The 25560-nt window shown below is 41.8% G+C and overlaps 1 protein-coding gene across 1 annotated transcript; it reads right to left on the reverse strand.

Annotated features, from left to right (window-relative positions):
* Positions 1-2860: 2860 nt before the first annotated feature.
* ulk1b (unc-51 like autophagy activating kinase 1) lies at positions 2861-22971 on the reverse strand. The gene is made up of 27 exons (XM_061801417.1): positions 22312-22971; positions 20216-20308; positions 18930-18971; positions 16367-16399; positions 15424-15460; positions 15148-15321; positions 14869-14942; positions 14495-14596; positions 13940-13998; positions 13620-13702; positions 12981-13034; positions 12747-12838; positions 12375-12540; positions 12185-12239; positions 11978-12064; positions 11442-11585; positions 11226-11368; positions 10285-10547; positions 9988-10193; positions 9231-9352; positions 9007-9132; positions 8440-8624; positions 7994-8178; positions 6879-6997; positions 6633-6790; positions 4608-4743; positions 2861-4524 (listed from the first exon to the last, which is right to left on the reverse strand). The coding sequence occupies exons 1-27, from the start codon at positions 22399-22401 to the stop codon at positions 4469-4471; spliced, it is 3084 nt and encodes a 1027-aa protein (XP_061657401.1). The 5' UTR covers positions 22402-22971; the 3' UTR covers positions 2861-4468.
* Between the last annotated feature and the right edge of the window lie 2589 nt (positions 22972-25560).

Raw genomic sequence — 25560 nt, forward strand, 5'->3', positions numbered from 1 at the left:
TGTCTGTCTCAAAAAAGGAAGGCTGAGCTGAAAATCTGTTTTCCATAAGAAACTGGTATTTTTTGTCTTTTAATGTTAAATATTGGACAACTGTATGTGCACATGCGCTAAAATTACTCGGTGAAATAAAAAAAAATGCAATAATCATGTACAAAGCAAGCGCTAATTACCTTCCTGGCAATATTCAAGTATTTTTGACAGGACCCTGTTAATTGAGTTCTGAGAGGCACGGTCTCTCTGGGAACTCCTGGATCAGGGCCTGGTCCCTCACCAGGGAGGAGTCCATGGGGCATCCAGACCAGATGCCTGAGCCACCTCATCACTGTGGAGGAGCGACGGCTCCACTCTGAGCCTCTTCCGGATGACAAAGCCTGTACAATTTGAAAAAAAATATATATAAATACACAAAGAATTGTTGACAGATAGAAGGGAAAATATTTTAAGTGGAATTGTTATATATTTCTGGAATACCAGATCTAGAAAAGACGAACACATTGGAACTGTTATGTCTTTTATGGCATTAACGAATGGGGAAACATTGTTTACATCTCTGGCAAAAAAATCGTTAATGGGAAAAACTTCCATCCATCCATTTTCTTTGCCGCTTATCCTCACAAGCGTCACAGGAAGTACTGGGGCCTATCCCAGCCGTCAACAGGCATGAGGCAGGTACACCCTGAACTTGTTGCCAGCCAATCGCAGGGCACATCGGGAGAAACAGCCGCACTCACAATCACACCTAGGGGCAATTTGTAGTGTCCAATTAATGTTGCATGTTTTTGTGATGTGGGAGGAAACCGGAGTGCCTGGAGAAAACCCACACAGGCTGGGCCAGGATCGAACCTTGGTCCTCAGAACTGTGAGGCCAACGCTTTACCAGCTGCTCCACTGTGCCGCCTGGGAAAAACAATTGAAGAAATGCAACATGGAGGTAGATGTGTAATAGCTTAATACTCCTTTCTGATTTTTTTTTTAACATAATCAAGTTTTGTATCGGTGTTTAAAATTCCATTCATTCGTGTCAATATACAGCCAAGAAAAAAAAAAAAAACAGGACAACAACACGACCATTCCTTTAACTTTATTCATATTGCAACTAACAGTAAGGGTTATATTACACACGGGGACATTGGGCTAGTGTCTTGCCGTACATGACAACATGAAAATGCCTTGCTGGACGGTCAGCGGAAGGCCTTTTCTTTCGGGGGGGAAAAAAAAAAAAAAAACGTTGCATGGTATGGTACTGTTCCCTTCACACCCACAAATCCATAAATACAATGACAGCAATAACTTAATTTACAATTCCTAGAGGTGATATTGAACATGAAAAGAAAAAAAAAAAAAGAACATTCAGGCATGTTTTTACACACAGACTCAAAACTCTAGTCTCCTCACAGGAGAGTGCAAACCTCGACTGTGGTTACACTTCATTTTTAGCTTTGTGGGAATGCTTTGAACAGCAGCCCCGATGATGGCAGCCAGTCAACACGCTGCTCAAGGACACATCAACAGAAAAAAAAAAAATACATCTCCCGCCCCAGCCACAAAGTTTTCTCAATGCACACACACATTTGCATAATGGTGATCCATAAATGACAACAATTGGGATGGCAAGTGCCCAGTAGTAATGATTGTAAGAGGAATATATATATATATATATATATATATATATATAAAACTAAAATAAATTGACATGCCTCACAGGTGCTCGGTGCTGTATAGTGACTGAGCAGGACGAGAGCCAGGATGAGCCTATATTAGGAATGTATAACTCAACCAATGGACACGTGCTCACAGCTGAAAAAATAATACAGTATATCATATCTATTTTTCTTTGACAAAACGTCTTAAAGCAAATAAAGTATTTTTAAAAAGGCGGGAGGGGGGGAGCTCTTTCATCCTACTACGCTAACAGTGCTACTCTACTGGATCTCTTTGTAAACTGTATTTAGCTTTATGAAACATGAACATCTTAATGATAAAGAGGACAATACAGTGAAGAAAGCAGTACAGGGCCGCACAAAGTAGAATCAGGGCCACTCTGGGGGAGTTGTTAGAATAAAGCATCCATCGGGAATTCCCTTTACCCAGCCACTTCATCCTTTCGGGTGGATCCCGAGGCGTTTCCAGGCTAGAAGGGAGACGTAGTCTCTCCAGGGTGTCCTGGGTCACCCCCGGGGTCTCTTTCCGGTGGGACGTACCTGGAACACCTTACCATGGAGGCATCCGTGAGGTTCAGATGCCTGAGCCACCTCGTCTGGCTCCTCTCAATGCGGAGGAGCAGCGGCTGGACACCGAGCCCCTCCCGGATGACCGAGCTTCTCACCTTATTTCTAAAAGCAATTTATCCTAACAATGCTTGGTTGGAAGGATGTTAGGAAAAAAATGTTATTAAGTTATGCAATTTTTTTGACATTATGAGAGACAAGTACAATATGTACAAAAAGCTATTACAAAGTGACAAAGAAGTAATATTGCCAGGACAATGAAGACAATATTTCAAAAAAGAAAATGTAACATGACGAGAATGAAATTGTAATGTTGACAGAATAATGTTGCATTATGATTTTTTTTTTTTTTTTTTAAAAACAAGAATGAAGTAATTCTAATCAGCAAATGCCATCTGTTTCAGACTGGTAATAATTTCATAGGGTGTTATTGCAAAATGTTAAAATTGCTCACCATAATACAACTTTAGAATTGTGATATGGAAAAAAATAATGCAGATCTACGATACAAGCAAAATGGGTTTAAACTATTCTTGCACTATCACAATTTGCTGGGACCGAAAATTACATTTGTGTTTTTACAACTTTATTCTTGCTATTTTCAATTTCATTCTCAGGATTGTTTTTTTGGGGGGGGGGAGTGGCCCTACTCCTTCGTAATAAGAGGGAACCTTTTCAGCGGATCTTTCCATTTCATCAGGATAAGTGAGATTGTGTCGGAGTCATAATTAATAGTTATTTGTTTTTCTCCCCAGTTGTCAGTCATAAATCTCAAGCAAGGCTTTCCACACATGCAAGCATGCACACAACACTGTACACCTTGGAACGCAGGCAACACGCAGACAATCTCCGCTGGGCCACAACTGAGGAGAATTGTTAAAAGTTTGGGATTCAGGGTTATGTCTCAAGCTCAATAACACAAAATAATAATTCAGACCAAATATTTAACAATATCACTCCAAATCAGCACGTTTCAAAATGAAGACAGAATTGTCACCTACTGACTACTCTGAAGCAAAATATATATTTTTTAAAAACCTTCCTCACTGTAAAGCTTTTTCTGTATTTTTTAAAAGACTAATGTTCACAGCATCCCTCTGTTAATGAAAACTCTCACACCTAACACACAACTATGACACAACTACACTACGTATGTAGCGTGGCAGCAGAAATAGAAATGAGCTCATCAGTCAAAGCATATCAAACAAACAAAATACTTGACGTGTGGCATGTTCCACTCTGTACAGTACTCCAACAGTGCAAAAACATTCAGGCGCGTGCCGCCGAGCAGCCCAACATTGAGTGATGTTGACGCGGCTTCTCTCCGGTCTTATACATTCGCATTTTTGATTATACTTGCGTAACACCGCCATGATTCATGATTGATAAGATATAATGCTGCAAAAACAAAATACAGAATAAAGCGAGGGGATGATGAAGGACTGTACACAAGACAAACATCGTTAGGTTAGCGGGGCGGAGTTAGCGCGATAACCGTCAGCGGTGCTGGCGGCGCCTCCGCCGCCATTTTGGACCCGCTCGATGCGGTGTTGGAAAGCAACACATCTGCTGCCTCGCTTGCCGCGTTCCTTATTAAAAGCGAGTCCATAAAGTGTCAAACCAAACTCCTTACAGTGGAGGGAGCGAAAATCAAACATATTATAAAAAGGCTTCAGGTCATCACGGGAGAAATTCTTCTCCGGTTGTAGCAATGTTATGTACACTGTCGCAAGCAAGTGATTAACTGGTTTGAAGCAAACGCACAAAAGTGGTATAATGTGAACACACATAATACAATGAGAATGATGGTTGACTACTTCCAGCTTTCTTCAACATGTCTACTGTACCTCCATAAAGATGAACCACGCACGGTTTTGTTAAGTTGTCCGCTGCACAGGGACTGGTCCATCTTCAAAATGTGTGTCATGATGAGTACTGGGCGTGGGTGGGTCTACGTACAGGTATGACTGCTTGGCCATAACTGCTTCTGCATGTTGCCCCAAACGGGGCTGCTGTGGGGACATCTTAAACTCGGTCGCACGTTCTCTCACGTAGGTCGGGATGCAGTTGAGGTGCATCACGTCCACCATCAGTTCCGGGTGCAGTGAAAGAGACTTTGCTGTCTGAAGTTCGAGATGTAACTTTTGAGGGGTCTTGTGAATGCGACGCATGGCGAGATGTGAGGCGCTGAGATGAAGTTCGTCGGTAATGAGCCGATGGGTGACATCGCGGTGGGGCTCTCAAACACAGAGCCCGGACTGCAAGGCTGTGAGGCGCCGCTCGATACATTCTTTACCTGCACGCAGAGAGGAGGGACTAGAGTGATCTGCGACGAAAGGAAAGGAGGGGGTGACTATTTTGCACCGACATTTGACTTACATTTGCTAACGCTGAGAATGTCTTCCTGTTCAGTGAGAAGCATTGTGAGGCCCTCCATCAGCAGGAGAGCTTTGTGGTAGCGATGGATCGATGCCTCCCCCTGGTGGAACATCTCATCTAGAGCAGCAGACTGAACCTAATGTCACAATACTCATAATCAGTTCCGTCTAGATTTTGTCCATCATCCATCAGTTTTCAGTCAGAGGTGAGCTGGAGCCTATCCCAGGTTACTTTGAGAAACACGTGGGGCTACTCCTTGGACAAGTCCGTTTACAATTGCACAACATGACCACACTTATCTGATCCATGCATCTACCTGAAAGTAAAGAAGCTCTAAATCTTTTTACATGTTGGCTGAGGCTTTCCTGAATAAATATTGCATTTTCTTTCCTTCCAGAGCACTTCAAATTCATTGAAATTTACCATGACATACATGAGAAACCTCAACGACACCACCACCCTGATATTATTGGCTGCAAACAATGTCCGACCGAGGTCTGTCCCACCTCTCCAAAAGTCAGTGGGAATAGGAACCGGCTCACATGCAACTCTCACGAGGAAATGTGGCATAAAACATCAATGGAACGACAAGACGAGTTTGCTTTGGGGTTGTCTGCTTTCAATTTAATAAAGCTGCATCATAAACTCCAACAAACGACCAAAATAGAGAACAAGTGTCTGGTATATTTGCTTTGTGGAAAAATGACACTACTGCAGTGTGCAGCACTAAAGCGGAGCAAAAGAGTAAGCCAAAGTTAGCAAGTGTATTTCTGTCATGTCTAGCTGTGAGTCCTCATAACATTTGTGACATCAGTGAGCAACGAGAGTTGGATATCAACTCAGCCCTAATAAAATTTTTGACTTCAGGAGCCGGTGTGAAGATCTGAGCGCTCCCTGTGCTGGAAATTCTCTTTGTGAGGAATGTGCATGCGTGTAAATTAATGCACACGCGTCTATATTTTGTAAACTTCCGGCCAGTCTGAAACATCCCCATCCATGCTTCAACATGTGCCATTCGATAACTTGTCGCTGAGTGTTCATGTTCGCTACGGACGTCTCAGAAAGACGAACACAGCGAACATACATATATTTGTATGTCTTTTTTTTTTTTTTTTTTTTTTTAAAAATCAACTTTTGTTTTAAGGTTAGGTTATAACGTGTGTTAGCTCCCTCGATATAGAAGAAGGGAACTAAGACCGGGAGATTTCCCAGTAAGCATCTGCTACGTACCCAGAGTTCCCCTGTTAGTAACGCATGCACATTCATCAGAAGGAGACTTTTCAGGACTGGGGAGCGCTCAGAGCGTCACACCGGCAGAGCAACTTGCAGCCCCATATGAGTGTGACAAATAAAGTTAGTCATTCAACTGAACTGAATTGTCTTCAATTTCTTAATCAACAGCTTTGGGAAGTACGTGAGGAGCAATAAAAGGTTCAAGCAGGATCAGAAGTAACCCACACTCTCCTTTGAGAGGAGGGAATTAGTACGCCCCACATGAAGAGGTCCGTGATTATTATGGCCGCTATGCAGTGATGGGCAGAGAACGAACTCATGTGACCTGGCTGTCCCAACGGCAAACATACCGAGTGAGAGGATTTTTTTTTTTCCCCCCTCTGGCTGGAAATACAACTACACCATCGAGCGTAATCAACCTCGATGCTCTTGTGTTCTTAAGTGTAGGTATGTTCTGTGTAAATTGGATGTCAGATGTGTCCATTATACCTGGATATAGATTGCAAAGTATTCCCTCCTACAGTGCCCACCCCCCCCCCAATTATGTTACTGGATAAAAAAAAGTGACTAATCAAACTCAATTCACCCTTCAAGACAGTGTTAAGTAAAAAAAAAAAATCTTAAGTTGTGGAACCACTAAAAGATACTGTGCAGCGCAAAAGGTGCACAAGGTTTGGTGTGCCAAAATTTGGTATGCTACAGAGTCGCTAATCGAATATTTATGACTTTTAACAATGAAAATTAATAAAATCATGATAACATTTGACATAAAGGTCTTATTTCCTGCCTTACCATCTGCACGGTGTGACTGAAGAGTAGCCTTTCAGCCGTAATGGAGGTGATTTTGTCCATCAGTCTGTGTTTCTTGGAAAAGAAGCGCTCCAGTCGAGTGCTGAGAGAGCGACAGGATGCCACACTGGACTTGTACAAGTCATTCAGCCTCCTCACAACTGCGAATGACAGATCATTTGATTTACGTGCCGCTAGTTTGGGCCAATAATCACACGGGAGGTCCTCCCGAGAACAAGCGGCTTGTACCTTGTTTGACTGTAGACGACGGGTAAAGTTTGCCCTGTTTCACTCGCTCCATGGCCGTTTGTATGGCAGTAGACAAGAGTTCTGCAGTCTTAAGATACAGAACCAGTTGTTCCGCGTGGCTGGTGAGACAGTGACAGACAGGATTAAGTATCACCATGATTATATTTTCATGACGCATGCTTTTACTTAATGCAATAATAATCAATAATCTATTGTCCAAATTTCCTGCAGTTCATCTTCTTTCATTGCATTTGTCATCCCCCCCCATTTATTTTTTGAAAATTCATTTTTCAATTGACTCTTGACTAAGCCATACTGTAATGAGCAGAGCCAAGAGAGAGAAGTGAACCATATTGCAGGTGGAGCTAAAAATTTTTGAAAATCATCAAAAAAGTTCGTTTATTGCAATTCAAAAATTGAAACTCACCAGTTCTTTAAACACAGTAAAATACTTTTCAGAAGCTTATTGAAACCTAATTCCCTTTTTTTCATGAAAGCATTTTGATTGTTCCTTAAGGCTGCATTCTAATTTCTTGAATCAGTGAATTTTGCTCATATTCATTGCAATTGTAGAAATATATATTAATATTCTCAAAACATGAAATCATGAAATATTTTGCCCTGTGTGTAGTGAGTCTATGAGTTCAACTTGTTAATTGAACTACTGACATAAATCTATACTTCAATCATATTCAAATTTATTGAGATCTCCGATGCTACGTTCCACTGTAAAATGGAAAAACACTTAAAGGTCACTAAGACCCCATTTGTCTATATTTACAGTACTATAAGCTAATATGTGAACTTGTCAAGTGATTTGGTCACCCAAAACTTGTGATTGAGTTATGCAGAGATTTATGATTGGCTTTAACGTCTCTTCTATTCAAGTGTTTTTCCAATACAAAATGGAACTTGAGCTGAACAACCTGGGGGAGGGGCTTTTACAGGAAAAAATGTATGGCAGTAAACCCCAATGAATGCTCATTTGCACATTGTGAAACATCCTTTGTATCTCCAAGGTTAATTTTCAATTATTATTAATCGGCAACAAGCCCTCAGAACAACATTTTTGCCTCCAACAAAAGAGGTGAAGCGCGGGGATGATGCGGCCTTACCTCCATTCGCGGCTCAGGGAGCTTATCTGATCTGCCACAAGACTCTGCTGCTGCAAGGAGTGGGGGTGAGCAGCATCAAACGGGACCCCCATCAATGTGATGCCACGGGCCCCGGCCACTTCCATTAGACAGCAAGCGAAATCCAGCGTGAAGCGCAGGCTCTGCACGGTGTCTGTGTGCTCCTGCTGCACTCCCAGACAGTAAACACACACACGAGGACAAAGGATGTGAGCACTTAAAACTGAGGACACGGCATGCCACTAAAGTACATTGTGGACTGATCACGGCATTAAGTTCACTCTTATCACACATTGACCCCTTTTGTTCTGTTCTTCCAATAGGTCTACACTTCTATTTTTGTTTGGAGCTGATCTACAGCTGCACAGGACCCAAGACTTCCCTTTTCTGCCACTTTTCTGAGTTCTGTAATAAAGCATTTATCTCACCTCCATCAGGGTCTCTTCAGGCAGCTCGGGGGCCTCGAAGGTTATACGTCCGCCCATGTTGGCCGTGATGGGATCAAAGAAATTGTAACGAGGGCTGGAAGATGGCTCAAAGCCGTCGCCGTAGGTGGCTGTCTGGGGATAGCGGCTGGTGAAGGAGCCTGCAGGACTGACTGACGCAAATGAGCCTGCAGAGGGAAGCCGTCGAGATAGAAATGTTATTCACGAAAAAAAAAAATCTGCCATTTTTCAAATTGAATCACTGAACAGTTTCCAGACATCAAAAAGACACCTTGGAAGTCATTTAAATCAAGACTGACAATTAAAGATTGCGGATTAATATTACCAATGGCTAACAATATCACAGTGAGAATTGTTAAAATGTCAGTAATTCAGGTCAGACCACATCTTGGGAGAAAAGATTTTTTTCCTCCTATTATTTTCCATGGTGATGCTACATGCTATGATGCTGATTGCACAAAACCTGGGCTGCAAAATGAGTCTAAAAGCCACAGAGATGAGTCACATGTCCCTCGTATCCATCCCACATTATTTATAAGTTGGTGTTACCTGAGTATTTCCTCTGCCTGCAGGCTTGAGGCGGGGTGCTGCTACTAGGAGGGGAGCCGATGGTGAAGACCACCTGTGCTGGACTGCACGACCCCGGTGCAGGACATAGAATGGCACCTGAGGGCCCTAGAGAACATAATTTGAAAGGGGTGGCGTGGTCCCAGAATGAGCCTCTCGTGAAGCTTAATCATAGAAGATTACCTTAAAGCGCTGAAAAGACATACCTGCTATGTCTATAGCTTTCTCACAGACCAGGTTTTCTGTACTGCCTCGGTCACTCACTGGGCCGCCTGTTCCGAAGGCTGCCATCAGCAACATGTCGGACAGGAGGCCGGCGCTCTGAGATCTGGAACACACAGCGTGAGAGCTTTGACACTTGAGTGTAGCTAGTATACTGCGGAAATTACTTTTTGCATGGTTTTACAAATTCATTTAAGGACTGTTAAGTAAAAAAAAAGCCTCCCTGTTATATAAAACACGCTGTTTGCCTGCTCTGCAAGTGTATAAATAAATTAAGCATCTCCTAAAATGTGAAGCTTTATTGGTGATAGACAAAGATGTTATGTAATTGCCCTACCTGTGTTGTGTGAAAACATTGAATTTACACAGTGCTTGTTTTACTGGTTTGCGAGTCTGTTTATTTCACATAGCTGTTGAATATTTCTAATTTTATCATCTCATCTTTCTTAGGTTGGTGTCTGTATTGGAATGTGGGTGAAATAATTCCTCAAAATGACTATGACTCTTACTGAACTGAGCTCTTGTGAGGTACACTGAGGTCCTGCTTAACATAAAAATGCACCCCTAATTTTCTTGGAAATCAAAACAAATTTGAGGCACTTGCCTTTAGAGACCCCACTGTAATTTATTATTTGGCTAATCATGCAAGAGTGAAAAATTAAAACTTGTATTACGTTCTCTGCCTATTGCCTCTCAGTAGCGGAAAAATGGGCCAAAAATGATCGGAATTCCACCCCTCACCTTCCAAATCCCCTGGTATCCTCATTCATCCTGTGGATGCAGTGTGAAGGCTGAGGGCATGATGTGGGCGCTGGCTGTCCAGCGTCTCTGGGCTCCATTTGCACAGTCCTGCTGTTGGGAGAGCCTACCACCAATCCCTGCTGTGTCAGGAAGTTGACAAGGTTTGGAGAGCTGGGGGGTTTGGGGAATTCAAATGGAGGCATAGCCTGCGACAAGAGGCATGAGAGAGCAACTATTTACACGGTGTGCTACTATTTATATTGTGTGAACCATAAAAGACACACAAAAATGACTCACCCTAGAGGGGGAGCCCAAGATGGTGGGCAGTGGGGTTCGCTGCATCAGATCACTTAGGCGGGGGGAAGAATGCAGCGGACGAACAGTCATTAGGCCTGCCGTGGGGACCACTACTGGATCTGAGTGCTGTTTTCTGATCTTTTGTCTGCCACCGCCAGTGGTACATTCCAAGAGACAGGGGGCACTGTGGAGCCGTGTCCCCAATCCCGTGGCAACAGGGGAGTGCTTCTGAGCAGTTGGCCTGGATTCAGCATGCTGAGCCCCTGCAAGTGGGGGGGGGAGGTCAAATGATTTCCAAGATGGACATTTGGCAGTATAACAATAACTTATCAAACAGGACAAATAGAGCACTCGGCAATTCCCGTCTAGTTCGGGTGTCCATTTTGAGGCAGCAGGAGGGAGACGGTGATGACATTTGTTCATGTCATCAAAGAATGACTCAGAAATAATTACATTTACTTAATTATATGTGGAAAAATGGCACACGTTCAACAAAAAAAAAATTCATATGGTCTCACGCGGTTCGCAGTGAGCACTGGCAGATGATAACTCTTTCCAGTCACTATTTCTAGAACGCACTTATCTACCATGAAATTAATATGATAATCTACAGTTTTAAAGGTCAACAATGAGGGAATGAATTTATAATAATAATTATATACATATGATAAAAAAAATACTTTTTTTCCCCAAGAGTTACACAATAGTAAGATGTTAAATTCTCGTACTTTATTGTTTTAATGGAGGTATATTTTTTGCTATTTTTTTGTAAGGCATTTTATTGATTCTTACATAGTGAGAGGGAAAAAGCATCTTTGAGTGAGTGCCTCATTAACTACTAAAAAAAAGCCCAAAAATCTGCCATTAGAGTTAGGTAATACATCATACTATAATTAGAGTAGTTAAGGTGAGGGAAAGAAAACTAAAAGCCTTTCAGCTACCTTGAGGGGAATACTGAAACGGTCTCGCTCCTCCCAGTGAGAGCCTTCGGGTGGTGGCCACTGTTCCGTAAGGTGGAGAAGGCCCAGTCCTCGCAAAGCCCAATGGACTTCCACTGCTGCAACGGTGTACCGGAGTGGAGAGCCTAATGAAGTTCAGTCAAGTTAAAACCCGTGGATAGCAATACACGCAATCGCAATGTGTTTGGAGATACACACCGGGGCGAGCCATCTTGTTTTGTTGTATAAAATTGCTGCTCCAAACGCTGGTAGTTGTGCACCTGAGTGGGAACTGGGATGGGCAGGGAGTGACCGTGGTTGCCCCCGGGGCCTGCATAGTTACACCCTGAGGACTCACTGGGCCTGCCAGGAAGATTTAAAAAATAAATAAATAAATAAATAAATAATAATAAAAAAAAGCTTCATATAAATTATGACATAAGACAGAAGGCTTTGTGGGTTAGTAATGATGCAACATTTTGAACTGTTGCCAAGAACAAATTTCACACCAACACTGTGTTCCATCCATTGGTTTAGTTGTGAAAAACTCATGCATATCTACCTTTGACAAAATACATTATCAGCAACAGAACTACAATTGAGAATGTTACCATTTTAAAGGCATTCCTCTGGCTTGATTAACTTTAATGTCCAACATTTCAGGATCATTTTGTAGCCCAATACTTAGCTTAATTGCGTTCTAAATAATGAAATGACATTACTCGAGAGAAAATTCAACTCTGTGCTGTTGTTACCTGACACGACTGGGGGAGCCACTGTAGGAGGGCGAATGTGGAGGCGATTTGGCTTGGCCGCACAAACCGGCAGAAATCAGGAGAGAGCTTGACAAACAGGATGAAAAGTAAAGTATTTACTATGCGAAAAGAGATCACGCTACTTCATGAACATTCCACTTCGAGGTAATAATTGTTTATCAAAACAAGTCACAAGCTTCTTCTTACCCACTGTTCATTAGACTGTCCTGCAGCATTTTACTCTCACTCGTCAGCTCAGCCGCTGCAGGAGATAACCACATATCTTATACATTTATAGGTAATCTTATACTTCTATTATCTGTTATTTGTACAATTAAGGTGCTGTGGTGGGTTAATGGACATCCGAATGAAAACCAAGTGTCTTGCACTCGCTTACGGTTGAAGTGAGCGGGCACAATGACAAAGTCGTCCGTGTCACAGGAGGAGGAGTTTTTGCTGCTGCCGCCTCCTCCGGATGAATCTTTGAGGAGAAACCCGGTGGCCTCCTGGGTGGGGGAGGCCAGCGCTTTGGCACGCAAATGTTGCGCATCGCCGAGAGATTGCTGCAGAGGCAGGGAAGTAAGTGAGCAAAATTGAACAAATGACAACCCAACAATGGACGGAGACAACACAACAATAGAGCGAAGATGCAAATAAGAGGGAGGATTAATTAGGTGTGGACCTGGGTGGCCTCTTGGCACCATAAAGACCTTTGTTAATTATTTACGCACAGATGGGGTGATACACTGAAGATTTGATAAACACAAACCGGTGGAGAGGCCAGGTGCGAGGTGGAGGAGCTGCTGCAAGAGCTGGCTGAGGCGGAACTGGGAAAGCAGGTCATTGTTACCGTTGGAGTTGCTAGGAGGAAAAACAGGAACAAGATAACCGTTTTCCATTTTTACTTTACTGTGTTACATTTTTACTTCTGTCTAGCAGAAATTCAACAATCACAACATTCAAATAGAATCTGATTTTTTTTTTCAGGAAAATGGTAACTTACTCTTTTTTATGGACGAACTTGTGGCTTCCAAGAAGGGATGAGCAAAAAACTCATCTGTAGACAAAATAGGTTAACAAACAGATTAATTTTGTATATTTTATGATTTTTCTCTTTAATATCCAGGACTCCCGCAACCCTTATGAGGATTAGTGGTTTAGAAAATGGATCTATGTGCCTTTACTGAACTGACTGTTGTAACAAAGCAGCTGCCTGCAAAGGATCGATGAAGTATCACGTGGCTTGTTTAAATAAGAGCAAAAAAAAGTGTCATGGAAAGGTGGAACACAAAGGCAAACAAAGCCTGAGGCTCAGAACAAAACCCAACCACATTCAAATACAGAAGCCAACTGTAAGTAAGATATTATTTGCGTCCCAGCCAACGGATTCTTGCGGTGGTGCACATGAAAGCTAGCAAGCGACAGTGAGTTCAACAAAACTTCTACAAAATGTCCTGCCCGTATACATAGGACCACTTGGAGCACCTACGCTTGTTTACTTTCCACCACTGTTTGTTGTAATTATGCACAGCATTGCAATATATTAGCTCTCATCACTGTTGCCCAACCAGACTTGCTGTTTTCCTGTTCTCATTTGACTTCTTCCTTATGCGGGTAGTTTTGCGTCGAGAATTGCACTCACCAAACTCCATACGGTCTTTGTGATTGCGCTGCAGGAGGCCCCGTAGGAGATGCCTCAAATGGCTGGAAGTCTCTCTGGGAATGCTGCACAGAGAGAACACCATGATCATTCTGTGCTGTAGATGACTTTAAAGGACTTAGATCGTCAAATAATGGAAACATGCAACACATGCACTGAAATCTGCAGCCATTATCATCTTAATGTGTACGGTATTTCACTTCAAAACGTGACCTTAATTTATTTACAAAAAAATCGATTTCCAATAACAACTTATGTTACATACAAAAGAACAATAATATGGCAATTTTACTTATACTTACTTGGGGCTGAGATTCTTGTTTTTCTCATAAAACATTCTAAGATCCTGGGGGCTGCTGGCCTAAAGGTGACAGAAAGGCTAATTAGTTTCAGCACTATTCTTTGCATTCTAAAACATTTTAATACATATCAGCGTGATGTCAGAGAGGTGAAGACAGAGATGAGGGAAAAAAAGTTACAAAAAGTACAAGACACACTTTAATACGATTTTAATAGAGCATGAAAAAGTTTAGTTTATAGAAAAATATTTGGAATTAGTTCAGCAAAGTGATTCCCGATAGACCAACTAACAGCATCGAGAATATTTGAGCACTTATTGAACTGACATTTCATTACCTTCAATGTTGACATGTCAAACGTGTTAGCAAAACGGTGGTTCAGCTCGCATCATTAACATTCTGGAGTCGGGAATGTGCTCCCTGGTGAAGTCTAACATTTGCTCTGCTTTTCAGCTCAATAATAACTTTACCGTTCAGGCGATTTTTTTTTTTTTTAGTTAGCTTGTCTGGAGCCTAAAATGATGGCGTGTTATTTTACCACAATAGTCTCTTGTGTACCTGGAAAGGAGCTTTCCCAGTCAGGCACTGGAACACGATGGTCCCGATGCTCCACAAGTCAGCCTTGGCATCATAGTTTTGGGACATAATGACCTCAGGTGCCTTGCGGGGGAAGAAGGAAAAAAAATAGCTTCCATCAATATTTTTATGGACTTCCATGATGAAGACGAAGGAGGTGATTAAGCATCATTTTTACAATGTTTTTTTTTTTAAGCTCGGCTTTGGAACACTCTTAAAAAGGTCACAGCAGAAAACATTGTCCAAAGCTTAAAAGAAAGAAAATCAATTCTGATTAAATGATGCAGATAATTCTTTAACTGCTTGCATTTTTTTAAAATGCTTATGATGTACTTGTGTTCATGTGCTCTCATTACCATGTACATAGGTGACCCGCAAAGAGTTGCTGCCATCATGTTGTTCTGGAGGTACCTGGCAAAACCAAAGTCCGCTGTGGAAAGAGTTTAGGGGATAAGACAGTGAATTGCAGAGTTGCTGTATAATCAATAGTATTTCTGTTATTTAAAAAATATATACTTTACAACGTCTGGTACATTGTCTGCATGTCAGTTAGGAACAGACCAATTATTTGTTGGTGCTATTGTGAGTAAAGATATATGCGTTTGATGCATATCAGCAGTCTTTTTTTCTTTTACCAATTTTGATGCAGGTGTTGTTGGAGTGGGATTTCCGTCCTTGTGGGTACGAGAGCAGAATGTTCTGGGGTTTGAGATCCCGATGGATGATGCCTTTAGCCTGCAGGATCCTCATGGCACCCGCAATCTGCTGCAAGAAAACGCGAATGGTGTCTTCGCTCAGCGTGCCTTTTGCTGTGGAGAGACAACAGTGTGTTTTTGCTAGTCTTACTATAAAACAACAAAATCAGCCTATGGCTGTTCATTGTTAATAGCATCTATATACACTTCACTTACAGTGTAGGTAGTCGGCAAGGTCACCGCCGTTACAGTACTGCAATGTGAAGAGGAAAAAAAAGAATTAGGAGGAACGGCCATCACCACCAAGCAGAAGAATTCAGCTCGGCACACATCGAAATAATGGGTATATTCTGTACTCTTTTCGGCACCACCTTGCCACTGAAGTACAAACTGCAGTGGTGCAGTAATTAAAGGGCAATATTAGCCGGTGCCATGCAATGATTGGTCAATGGTTATGCGTTAATTCCATAAAACATTAATGATAAAACGAATAATTAGCATTTTAAAGTCACATTTCAAGATGAACAAAGTAATGTGTTGTGTCCAAACTGTACACCATTGAGATAAACTGAAGCTGAACTGTTCTTGACGGTGACATGTAACCATGGTGATTAAGTGTCTCGGAGGCTACGAAAGAGCATCGGCGGACCACGACATTGATTTCCTGAAGAGGAAAATGCAATTCTAGACGAGTCGCCATGCTTCTATTTGCAGCAATAGTAGGACTGAATACAGGAAATTGTGCCCTCCAAATCACTTAGTACGGCCCCAAAATAGCCGAAATGTTTGGATCAGATGTCCTGTGTCATTGCGAGAAAGTTGTTTTGGTCATGAAAAATAAAAATTTCACAAACAGAACAATAAAGTTTAGGAAAAGGCATTATAATCAAGATGCGGGAGATATAAAAGTATTGCAATAATAAACTTTGATTGTATAATTGTGGGTGTTCTTCATGACCTTTCTTATAATTACACCCTTCTTACACAAGAGCACAAGATAAACATACAAACACAATCAGCTGGACTGTACTGAATGCAGCCGCATGTGGGTGCTGCCCCCCCCCCCCCCCGATGCCTGAGGACAGGCCTAATTTTAGCTCAAACGCTGACACGGCTCAGCACTGAACAAACAAAGGGCAAAGGCCGCATGCAGGCTTACCTCCATCACTAGGTACACTGAGCTTGCAGTTTCCTAAAGGGGGGAGGGGATAAGAATAGCGGAATGGGAGGAAAAAGAAAACGTGTCAGAGACAGACAAAGATAGGAACAGGTGGCTCTTCAGACAGACTGTCTAAACGGCTAAGTGACTCACAACACACTGCATGATTGAGATAAAAACATATTTCTAAAGGTTTTTCTTTTTTTTTTTCAAAAGTGAGGGGATACACATACACTGATGCGCGCACTTGTAATTGAAACAAAATGAGCTTTTTGGCGGAGTGCTTTGCAACATTAATAATGGAGCATAAAGGCACCAGGTGGCTCCTCCGTGAGAAGCGTAAATAGGTGTTAATCATCATTATACCAACAGTGGCAAAAAGTAACACCGAAGGGTCACTTTTTTTGTGAATGTAACTGGGAATGGGACCATGTTTAAGAATGAACCAAACACACACCCGAAACTATTTAAAGCAGTTGCTGAGCGCTTCACTAAAGCATATGAAAAGCATGTCATTCAGCATTCTACCATGATAAAAAGCCTACTAGAACAGCCAAACTATATTTGGTTAATGTCAATTCATTTTAGGTGTTGCCAGTTGTGGTTTGACTTCCATTTAAGGTGAGGTGGAATGTGACTGGAAAATTCTGAACACAGGAACACACTAATGTTAAATGTCTTCAACTAAGATCTTGAAAACATGTTATTTTATTAAATAGAGCTCTAGACGTTATGGAACACTTTAATGGTGACGAAAGCTTTGAAATGATGTTGATCACGGGTGTGTAGACATTTTCTAGCGACAACAAGACTAAATGACTGCAGCCCTCAAAGCACCATTCGTCAGCTTTGTGTGAACGAACGCGAGGCCTCGGTAAAAACAAACTCTTATCACATGGCAGCAGATGACCTGTGGTCTAAAAGTGTCACGCTCCTTGGGTCTTTTTAAAAATTATCTAGCAGAGCCGGAATCACAGTTTTTATTTACCTGAATGACGACGTCACCTATTTAGACTGAAAATGCTCCTTTTGTATCTAAAACAACACCAACAGTTTATTCCTTCTTCCACTATGCATTTGTAGTTATTCCTAATCCTCCTGGTATCAAGAATGTCCACGTTTACGGCAACTTTAAACCATGACCATTTCCTCCTTACATGATTCCATTTCTATTTGTGTTCAACTATACAATTATGTGAATATCCAGTGTTTATATTACCTGAACACCCGAATTGACCTGCATGGACACAAGCCCAAAATGCTCTTACATAACCACATAAGTGTCAACATCAGGGAACAACAACATGAAAGATTAGAGTTTATCAGGCTGGACTGACTCTGACCCTGCAAAGTTGTAAATAACGCTGCAACATGACAAGCTAAACACATTCTGCGTATTGATTTTGCAGTTACAATGATTTGTATCTTTATTCGAAAGAGACCGAATTCCAATTAAAGAGTATCCGGTTTTGTTGTGTTTTACTTTTCTCCTTATGGTGCCATGACCGATACCCAAACTGAGAAAAACGCATGATGTAATTGTTTCACTTGAAGCGTGGAGTGTAAAACCCAACCCAAGGAGAATGAATCATCTTCTGGGATGTTTGAAAAATTTATGTGTCACTGATCATGACTTTACTGATAACTAATTTACATGATGACCACTGCTCAAAAAAAAAAAAAAATCTCCTGCTACAAATAATCACACTTGAACAAGCCCGACAATTCAAATAACTTATAACATCTTCCGAATCTCATAAAAAAACAACTGTAGAGCACACAAAACCAGCTTTGTGTGTTTCAAAGAAGGTTGACACGCTGTAATGCAGTGCAACATTCCTGCTCGACTTGCGTCACAAAAAAAAAAAAAAAAAACGTTAAAAAAACGTTCCTCTCATTAAATCTCATATGCGATAAGCTTCAGTTTGAAAATCAAGTCGTGACAAATGAACGTTGACAGTTAAAGACGCGCCCGGTGTGTTCCAAAAGGCCAACACCTGCGTAAGCCGAGATGCGTGTCAGGTCATCCCGACTGCGTCTCAGCTGTGCGTCTGTGCCACGGTCACAGTGAAACCCAATGTGGGTTTCTAGGCTGCAAGCTCCCGTGACTGGTGATTCTTAACAGCGACCTTAATACTGTTATTTTAAATTGACACGTGTAAACATTAACACTCAGCAACATTTTTAGGCCTCCAAAAACATGACTCGGCATTTCTGTTTTGCCAGAATGCCTGATGATACTTGGTGAACTATCGCAACATAGATCAAGCGAACTATGCAGGTAGACACACTTTGACATGGTACAAAACCCTGAAGTGAAACCTAAAAAAACAAAACAAAAAAAAAAAAAAGACAGCATCTTGCTGCTACATCCCAGTTTAAAAAAAACATAAGAAAACCAGAAATTGTTGCATTGCATGAGGGGAAAAATGGGTCATGCCGCACCAACTATGGCTAACGGCCCATCTGCTCAATACGGTGAGCACAGACTGACGGAAAATTGGCACAACAAGCTGTGACATAATTATGTGTGAAAACAGCACATAAGCATATTATTACATACCTGAAAGTCCAGCAAAGCTACAATGTTCTCATGCTTGAGTTCCTGCAAAAACAAGGGACTTTTAGTTGATTTTTACTTAAATGCATGCTTAGTTTGACTTTAACGACCAACTGTACTCTCCATTTAGTTCATCTTCATACTGAAGGACACATTATTTATCCAAATGTTTGCAAAAAATTTTTTGGGAGGAAACATATAAAAGCTTCTGACAAAATGAATATGATCTTTATAATTAAGCACATTCGATACCACCTTTTTTTCCTGACCCATACGACTATCCTGAGTCTTCACTCTTGAGTACTCACTGACACCACCAATACTCATGACAATATCAAATTTAAATTAGCACAATGACAGATAATTGTGAACAAAGATCTTTCTTTTTTTCCCCTCTCTCTCTCCCAAACTCGATGCCACCTTTTCTTAACCTTTGTTTGAAAGCATCATGGGGCCAAGAAGACCTGAAAGAACTTCCTTTCGAACATCGGCACTCTTTAAATTAATTCAGCTCCACTTTTCCTAACCTATATTGTTAGGTGACGGCAAGTATAACTCACATAAAATCTGCAGCTTACATATTTTAACAGCAAAATATTTGATCAATAATAAAATAGAATGGCTGTGTCTTTTATCACAAGGTGTGAGCACAGGGCAACCAAAGATTACAATATCCAATGTTTGGTCTTCATTTGGTTTACAAAACATTTGCTTACAAATATAGCCATCCTTTTTTTTTTTTTTGGTCGCTTATCCTCACGAGGGTCACGGGGAGTGGTGGAACCTCTCCCAGCTGTCAACGGGCAGGAGGCGGGGTACACCCTAAACTGGTTGCCAGCCAATTGCAGGGGACATGGAGACAAACAGCTGCACTTACAATCACACCCAGGGGCAATTTAGAGTGTCCAATTAATGTTGCATATTTTTGGGATGTGGGAGGAAACCGGAGTGCCCGGAGAACATGCAAACTCCACACAACCGGGGCCGAGATCGAACCCGTGTCCTCAGAACTGTGAAGCCGACGCTTTACCAGCTGATCCACTGTGCCGCCCCTTACAAATACACTATTTTTTAAATAAGTCACAGATTCCACCCAAGTGCGCTTTTGTATTTTTCTGCACTATTTTCTTCATTAAAATGAAAGTTGTATTTTATTATTTTAAGTCTTTAGCGTGAGACTCAGGCGCGTCCCTGTGTAGTTGTAATGCTGTTGCATTAAATCTTCCTACCATAAAGAATCTGGTATCAGTCCAATAGGAATCCTAAATTACTAAAGGTTCTATTCTCACCTTGAGTATTTTGATCTCCTTTCCCAGCAGTGTCTGAGACTTGGCCAGATTCTTCTTGTTGATACATTTTACTGCCACCTCCCAATCATGTTTCTGGCGGGAAGAAAACGCACGCAAACGAATTTTTTTTGAGGAAAGGTAAAAAAAAATGCACAGATAGACAAAAACCTATGACCACACAGTATCATGACAACATCGCAAGGATATCATAGATTCAATCAAATACGGTGGTGACTAGGAGTTGAACAACTTTACGACTGTGCAATGATAATGAAAGCAACGTCGGCTAATCGGCTATCGTGTTTTGTTCTAAACAACGAGGATGCATCAGTGAAATCAACAAGCAGTCGGTCAGCGCAGCAAGCTAAGAGGAGTAAATCAGGAATGTGGAAATATCTTTCATCACTCTGTCCTCCTTGTTAACGTACTTCTACAGTACATGCAGAGGTAAGTGTGTCTGCAGCAGCATTTATCTGTATTGGAAAATTATCTACGCGAACCTTCTTGGCAGGGATTATTCTTCCAACTTTTTTTACCAATATTATTCAAGTTATCTGCTCAATCGTTGTCGCCCGACTCTGGTATTAAAAGACAAAGTGTGCAGGACGATGGGAGACATCAGCAAGAGGTGCATGGCATCTGCAAAAATTAGTTACTAGCATGGAGTTTGACAAACTGATTTTAGAATGGATTTAATCTGTCAGACAGAAAAAAAACAACTAAGGTGCATGGCATCTGCAAAAATTAGTTACTAGCATGGAGTTTGACAAACTGATTTTAGAATGGATTTAATCTGTCAGACAGAAAAAAACAACTAACATTCTGAATATTTTACAATGAATATGATAGTGTAATATACATTTGACCTGGAATCTATTCAATTAAAAAAAATTACGCATAAGCAGTACATATCAAAAAACTACAATCAAGCTAATCGTAGCTTGTCGTACAGCAATCGATTTATCAACCACAGTTATCAACATTTTGATAATTAACAATTGGGAGACCTTATCTTAAAAATGTCCCAATACATTTGAGGACCAAAAAAGGTAACTGAGTCATAATTATGTACATTTGTGGACTGTCCACCTGAAATATTTTCTGGTTTATGAATTACGAGAATTATTTTTTTCTCCATACTATTCATTCATTAACCGGAAGACCAAAAGATGTTTTTCAGAGGGTGTGTCCTGCACAACTTATGACAACACGGCCCGCCCTCCAAGTTATATACATATATTTTGTGTTTTGTTAACACGGGCATAATGTCTTTGGAGATTAGTCACGTTTTCTGTTACAAACAGAGTGAAAACTGTTTGCTCCTCCCCCCCTCCGTGGGGGTTGGGGGGGGGGGGCTTCCACGTGAAAGTTGGTCCCAGACCACATTACATAATCGCCAGTGCCAAGTGGAACAACCCCGAGTGTTTTCGAGTTACTCTTCCCGTGTTCTGATGCAATGTTCTTGTGATGGGCAGGTACAGTTAACATAACAGTAACGTGCAATTACAAAAAAAAAAAAAAAAAAAACACCAACAACAACGGACAAACCGGTTGGATGCTGTTACGATGGGTCGTTATTATTCATCTCTGCATTTAAAAAAAATGACAACTGGCCTATCATAACGCACGGTGTTAAGGTTCCGCCCAGTTTCACAAAGGCTGTTGATTACAATACCGGTTTGTGACTTAATAATAATAATCTTGGAGGACACGTTTCGACATGTTAACAAGCGACTTTCGCGCAACACGCAAGCTAACAGCGACAAAGTCTAAAATGAGGTTAACGTGGGAACACCTTCGGCGTCTGGTTGACGTTATGTCACATTTCATGTGATGTCAGTTTGTTTTTTTTCCCCTGTGGTGATTGTGTCTCATGTATGATTATGTATTTTTGTGTTAAAGAACACCCTGTTCGGAAAGCTAGGCCTCTTAAGGTGGCACCGCGAAAACAAACAACAAATGGCCGCCACAAGGCACTACATACAACAATTGCTAGTTTTCCTGCAAAGAGTAACACACGAATGTTATTGCGAACATTATAGCAATATAATATAGATGTGTAAAAAGATGTTACTGTACGGAGAACGAGCGCATACCTCTCTGTTTCTGCCTTTAAAGACGACCGCAAAAGCGCCGTGTCCTATCAGGTCCTTCCGGCTGAACTCGAACCTACCCACCGTCTCCATGATGCACCTCGGTCGGCGTCGGCACTATTTGGACCGGGGAAGAGAACCGGGGGGCCTGCGGTCGCCCTTCTCGCTAGCAAGCTCGCCTCTCTCCTCGGTCAAGCGGGGGCAGCGGCAGGGACAGTCGCCCCGTCTTTCACTGGCCACTAGCTGCCGTCCGGACGACGAACGACCCTCCTCGCTCATGTTCGCTCGTTTTGAGGAGTTTCACTCCCGACGAGGCCGAGGGAAGACTTCCATGTCCGGGACACCGAGCAGGCCCAGGAGCCTGCGCTCGCTCTTGTTGTTGTTGTTGGTCCAGCTGTAGCCGATGACGTGCCACCTTAAAAGCAGCTCGCGCTGCCTTTTGTTTATATACAGGAGCTTCTCGCCTCTTTTGTCGCCAGTCAAAACGAGCCCCTCCAAACAAAATAAATAATCACAAGCAGGATGTGGAATGTGTAGCTATCGTCCTAATCTACTACATTATGTTTTTTTAATCAAAAAAAAAACGGAGGAACTCCAAAGTCCCGAGCACCAGCGACGCTTTCAACAAAGCAGACGCTGTAGTCGGGGTGCTCACGCGCATGCGCTTACAAGCACAGCTGGTAGCTTTGACGTCACACTTCCCAGTCGTTTATTGTCGTTACACCACACTATGTCATCATACATATTAAAAAAAAAAAAACATCCTTACGATGGCACAGTGATGTCAGCACATCGACGTAAAAAAAAAGAAAAGCTTGGCGTTTGGATGTAAATTTTCCACCAAGGGAGCATGTGATCAAAGCAAAACTATACTATCATCTCTGTCATGTATTCAGATATTAATTAAATAGACCTTGAGTGCTCCCCTTTGTGCAATTAAAAAAATACACTTCCTTCATGAAAAGAATCTCTGTAAAACAACTTGTTTTTAATACACATTTGAATATTTTATAATACAATCGCACACGTACAATTTAAATAAAGGAGACCGTCCTCACAAAGTGACGATTTAGGCCAAAATTGTGCATTCCACCTGCACTTGTTCTGGATAAAAGCCTTGAAAACAAGGAGATGTCCGTGCATGTTGAGATTTGCACACGAAGGTTCACTAATTATTATTATTAATTATGATTATGATTTTCCGACTGATGGACCATGGTAACGTTTTTCAGCTCCTGCAACATCTCGAACTCCCGATGTGACGTGTGCATGCGGCGTGAGTGTCCCCATTCTTTGCCAGTGCTGTACGACCTCTGGATTTGACCCCTGAACACATGGGTGTCAAACTCAAGGCCAGATCCAGCCCGCCACATGATTTTATGTGGCCCGCGAACTCAAATCATGCCTAGCCACTTCCATGATTGTTACAATCTGTATCAACATTTCAATTCGTCATATAAGTGATAACATTGAGAAATTCCAAGCATTTTTGTGTGCACAAACAAAGAGTTGAAAAACCCATGCCCTTTGATTTCTGATTCCAAAACTAGTCCATAAATTTCATGTGTCATAACAGCCGTGACAAAAATTTGTTTGACCCCCCCATGCCCTAATATCTCTGACACCTGTGATTTAACCTACATAAGTCATGTGACGACCTCATTCCCTCGGGACACAAATACACCCACTATTGTTGGGGGTCATTTTGTTTTTTACCGGGCACGTGCGCTGGCAGCGTGCCGACTGATGAGCTCATGGGCAACCCACTATTTTGACTACAACCCAATTACCCTACACTCAGTTGAAAGTATATTCCATTGGATGACCGAAGGTACAACCATCGTGCCATCATTATTTAAATAACCGTAATTCCCAGCCTATAACTCGCGACTTTTTTCACACACTTTCAACTCTGCGGTTTATGCGGTGATGGGCTAATTTGTGCATTTTTCCGGTCCGACCAACGGTCGCAATGGGGCACACAAGCGGAAAAGGTAAGAGTGAGACCAGTGGAATATATGTGCCGAGGAAGTGACTTTTACCGGTCCGGCCCTGTTAGCGCTGTGCTAGCGTGTTACTGACGTGTCTCGGTGATTTTTAAAAGTACATTTTTTTTAACTGGCCCTCTTAGCATGACAGCGCTAGCGTTAGCCCGGTGGTGCTAGTGTTAGCGCGGTGGAGCTAGCGTCAAAGTCTCTGTGTACTGTGTTTCTTTGTAAATATTTTGTGTTTCAATGTGGGCACTTGTGGCTTTTACACGGCTATGTACCAAATGGTATTTCCTTTACAAATGTACTGGGTGAGGCTTATAATCAGGTGCACTCTGTAGGCTGGGAATTACGGTAAAAATCATATTTTGTTGAGTGGTGTGCTGTGAGATTTTTCAAATGTCAAATTTGTGCATCGTTTTAGTACATTTTGAGCCACTTTAATTTGAGATTTACTTACTCGAGTACTATCCCAATGACTTGAAGTTTTAGTCAAGTCATATGTTTATTTGTAAAGCCTTGAATCACAAAAAAAGTCTCAAAGGAGTTTATAGGCCCACAGTCAACATACAGTGGTACCTCCGTTGTTCGAACATCTCTGTTTTCGTACAAATCGGTTTTTGAACGAAAATTTTGAGATTTTTTTGCTTTAGTTTTCAAACGAAAATCGGTATTCGAACACCCCGACCACCTGACCCACGACGATTTGTTATTGTTTAAAAAAAAAATATATATATATATTTATATATATATATATATCAGAAAAGATGTAACATGTCACGTCCCATCAGAGCGAGAGTAGGACCCAAATGCAGGACTAGGACGATGCAAGGTAGTTCAAGGAGAAACGTTTATTATATGCCGAGGTCGGGGATCGAGCAGGCAGTCCGGTGCAGCAGCGGTAGTTGGGAGGTCGGGCAAAGAGAGCAGGTGAGCGGGCAGGCAGGAGTCGGTACACGGGAGAACGATCAAGGCAGGCAGAAGTATCAAAGGAGTCAGGCTTACAAGGTTGGCCGGAGAACGGTCGAAGGTCGGTACACACAGGTTGCCGATCAGGGATACGAGAATGCTGGAACGGGACATGAAGCTCAGCGAACTGGCGGGGACCATTCGTCATCGGGGTGATCTAAATACATAGACTAATCAGCCCGCATGAGACGCAGGTGTGCGCCTCAATCAGTCTAGTTTTGATAATGTTGTTATGAGCCACTTCAGAAAAGTGCTTAAAAGACAGCAGAAACAAATGACATTAGATTCAGTCATT

The sequence above is a fragment of the Syngnathoides biaculeatus genome, chromosome 17 (assembly GCF_019802595.1).
Source record: "Syngnathoides biaculeatus isolate LvHL_M chromosome 17, ASM1980259v1, whole genome shotgun sequence".
Classification (NCBI taxonomy): domain Eukaryota; kingdom Metazoa; phylum Chordata; class Actinopteri; order Syngnathiformes; family Syngnathidae; genus Syngnathoides; species Syngnathoides biaculeatus.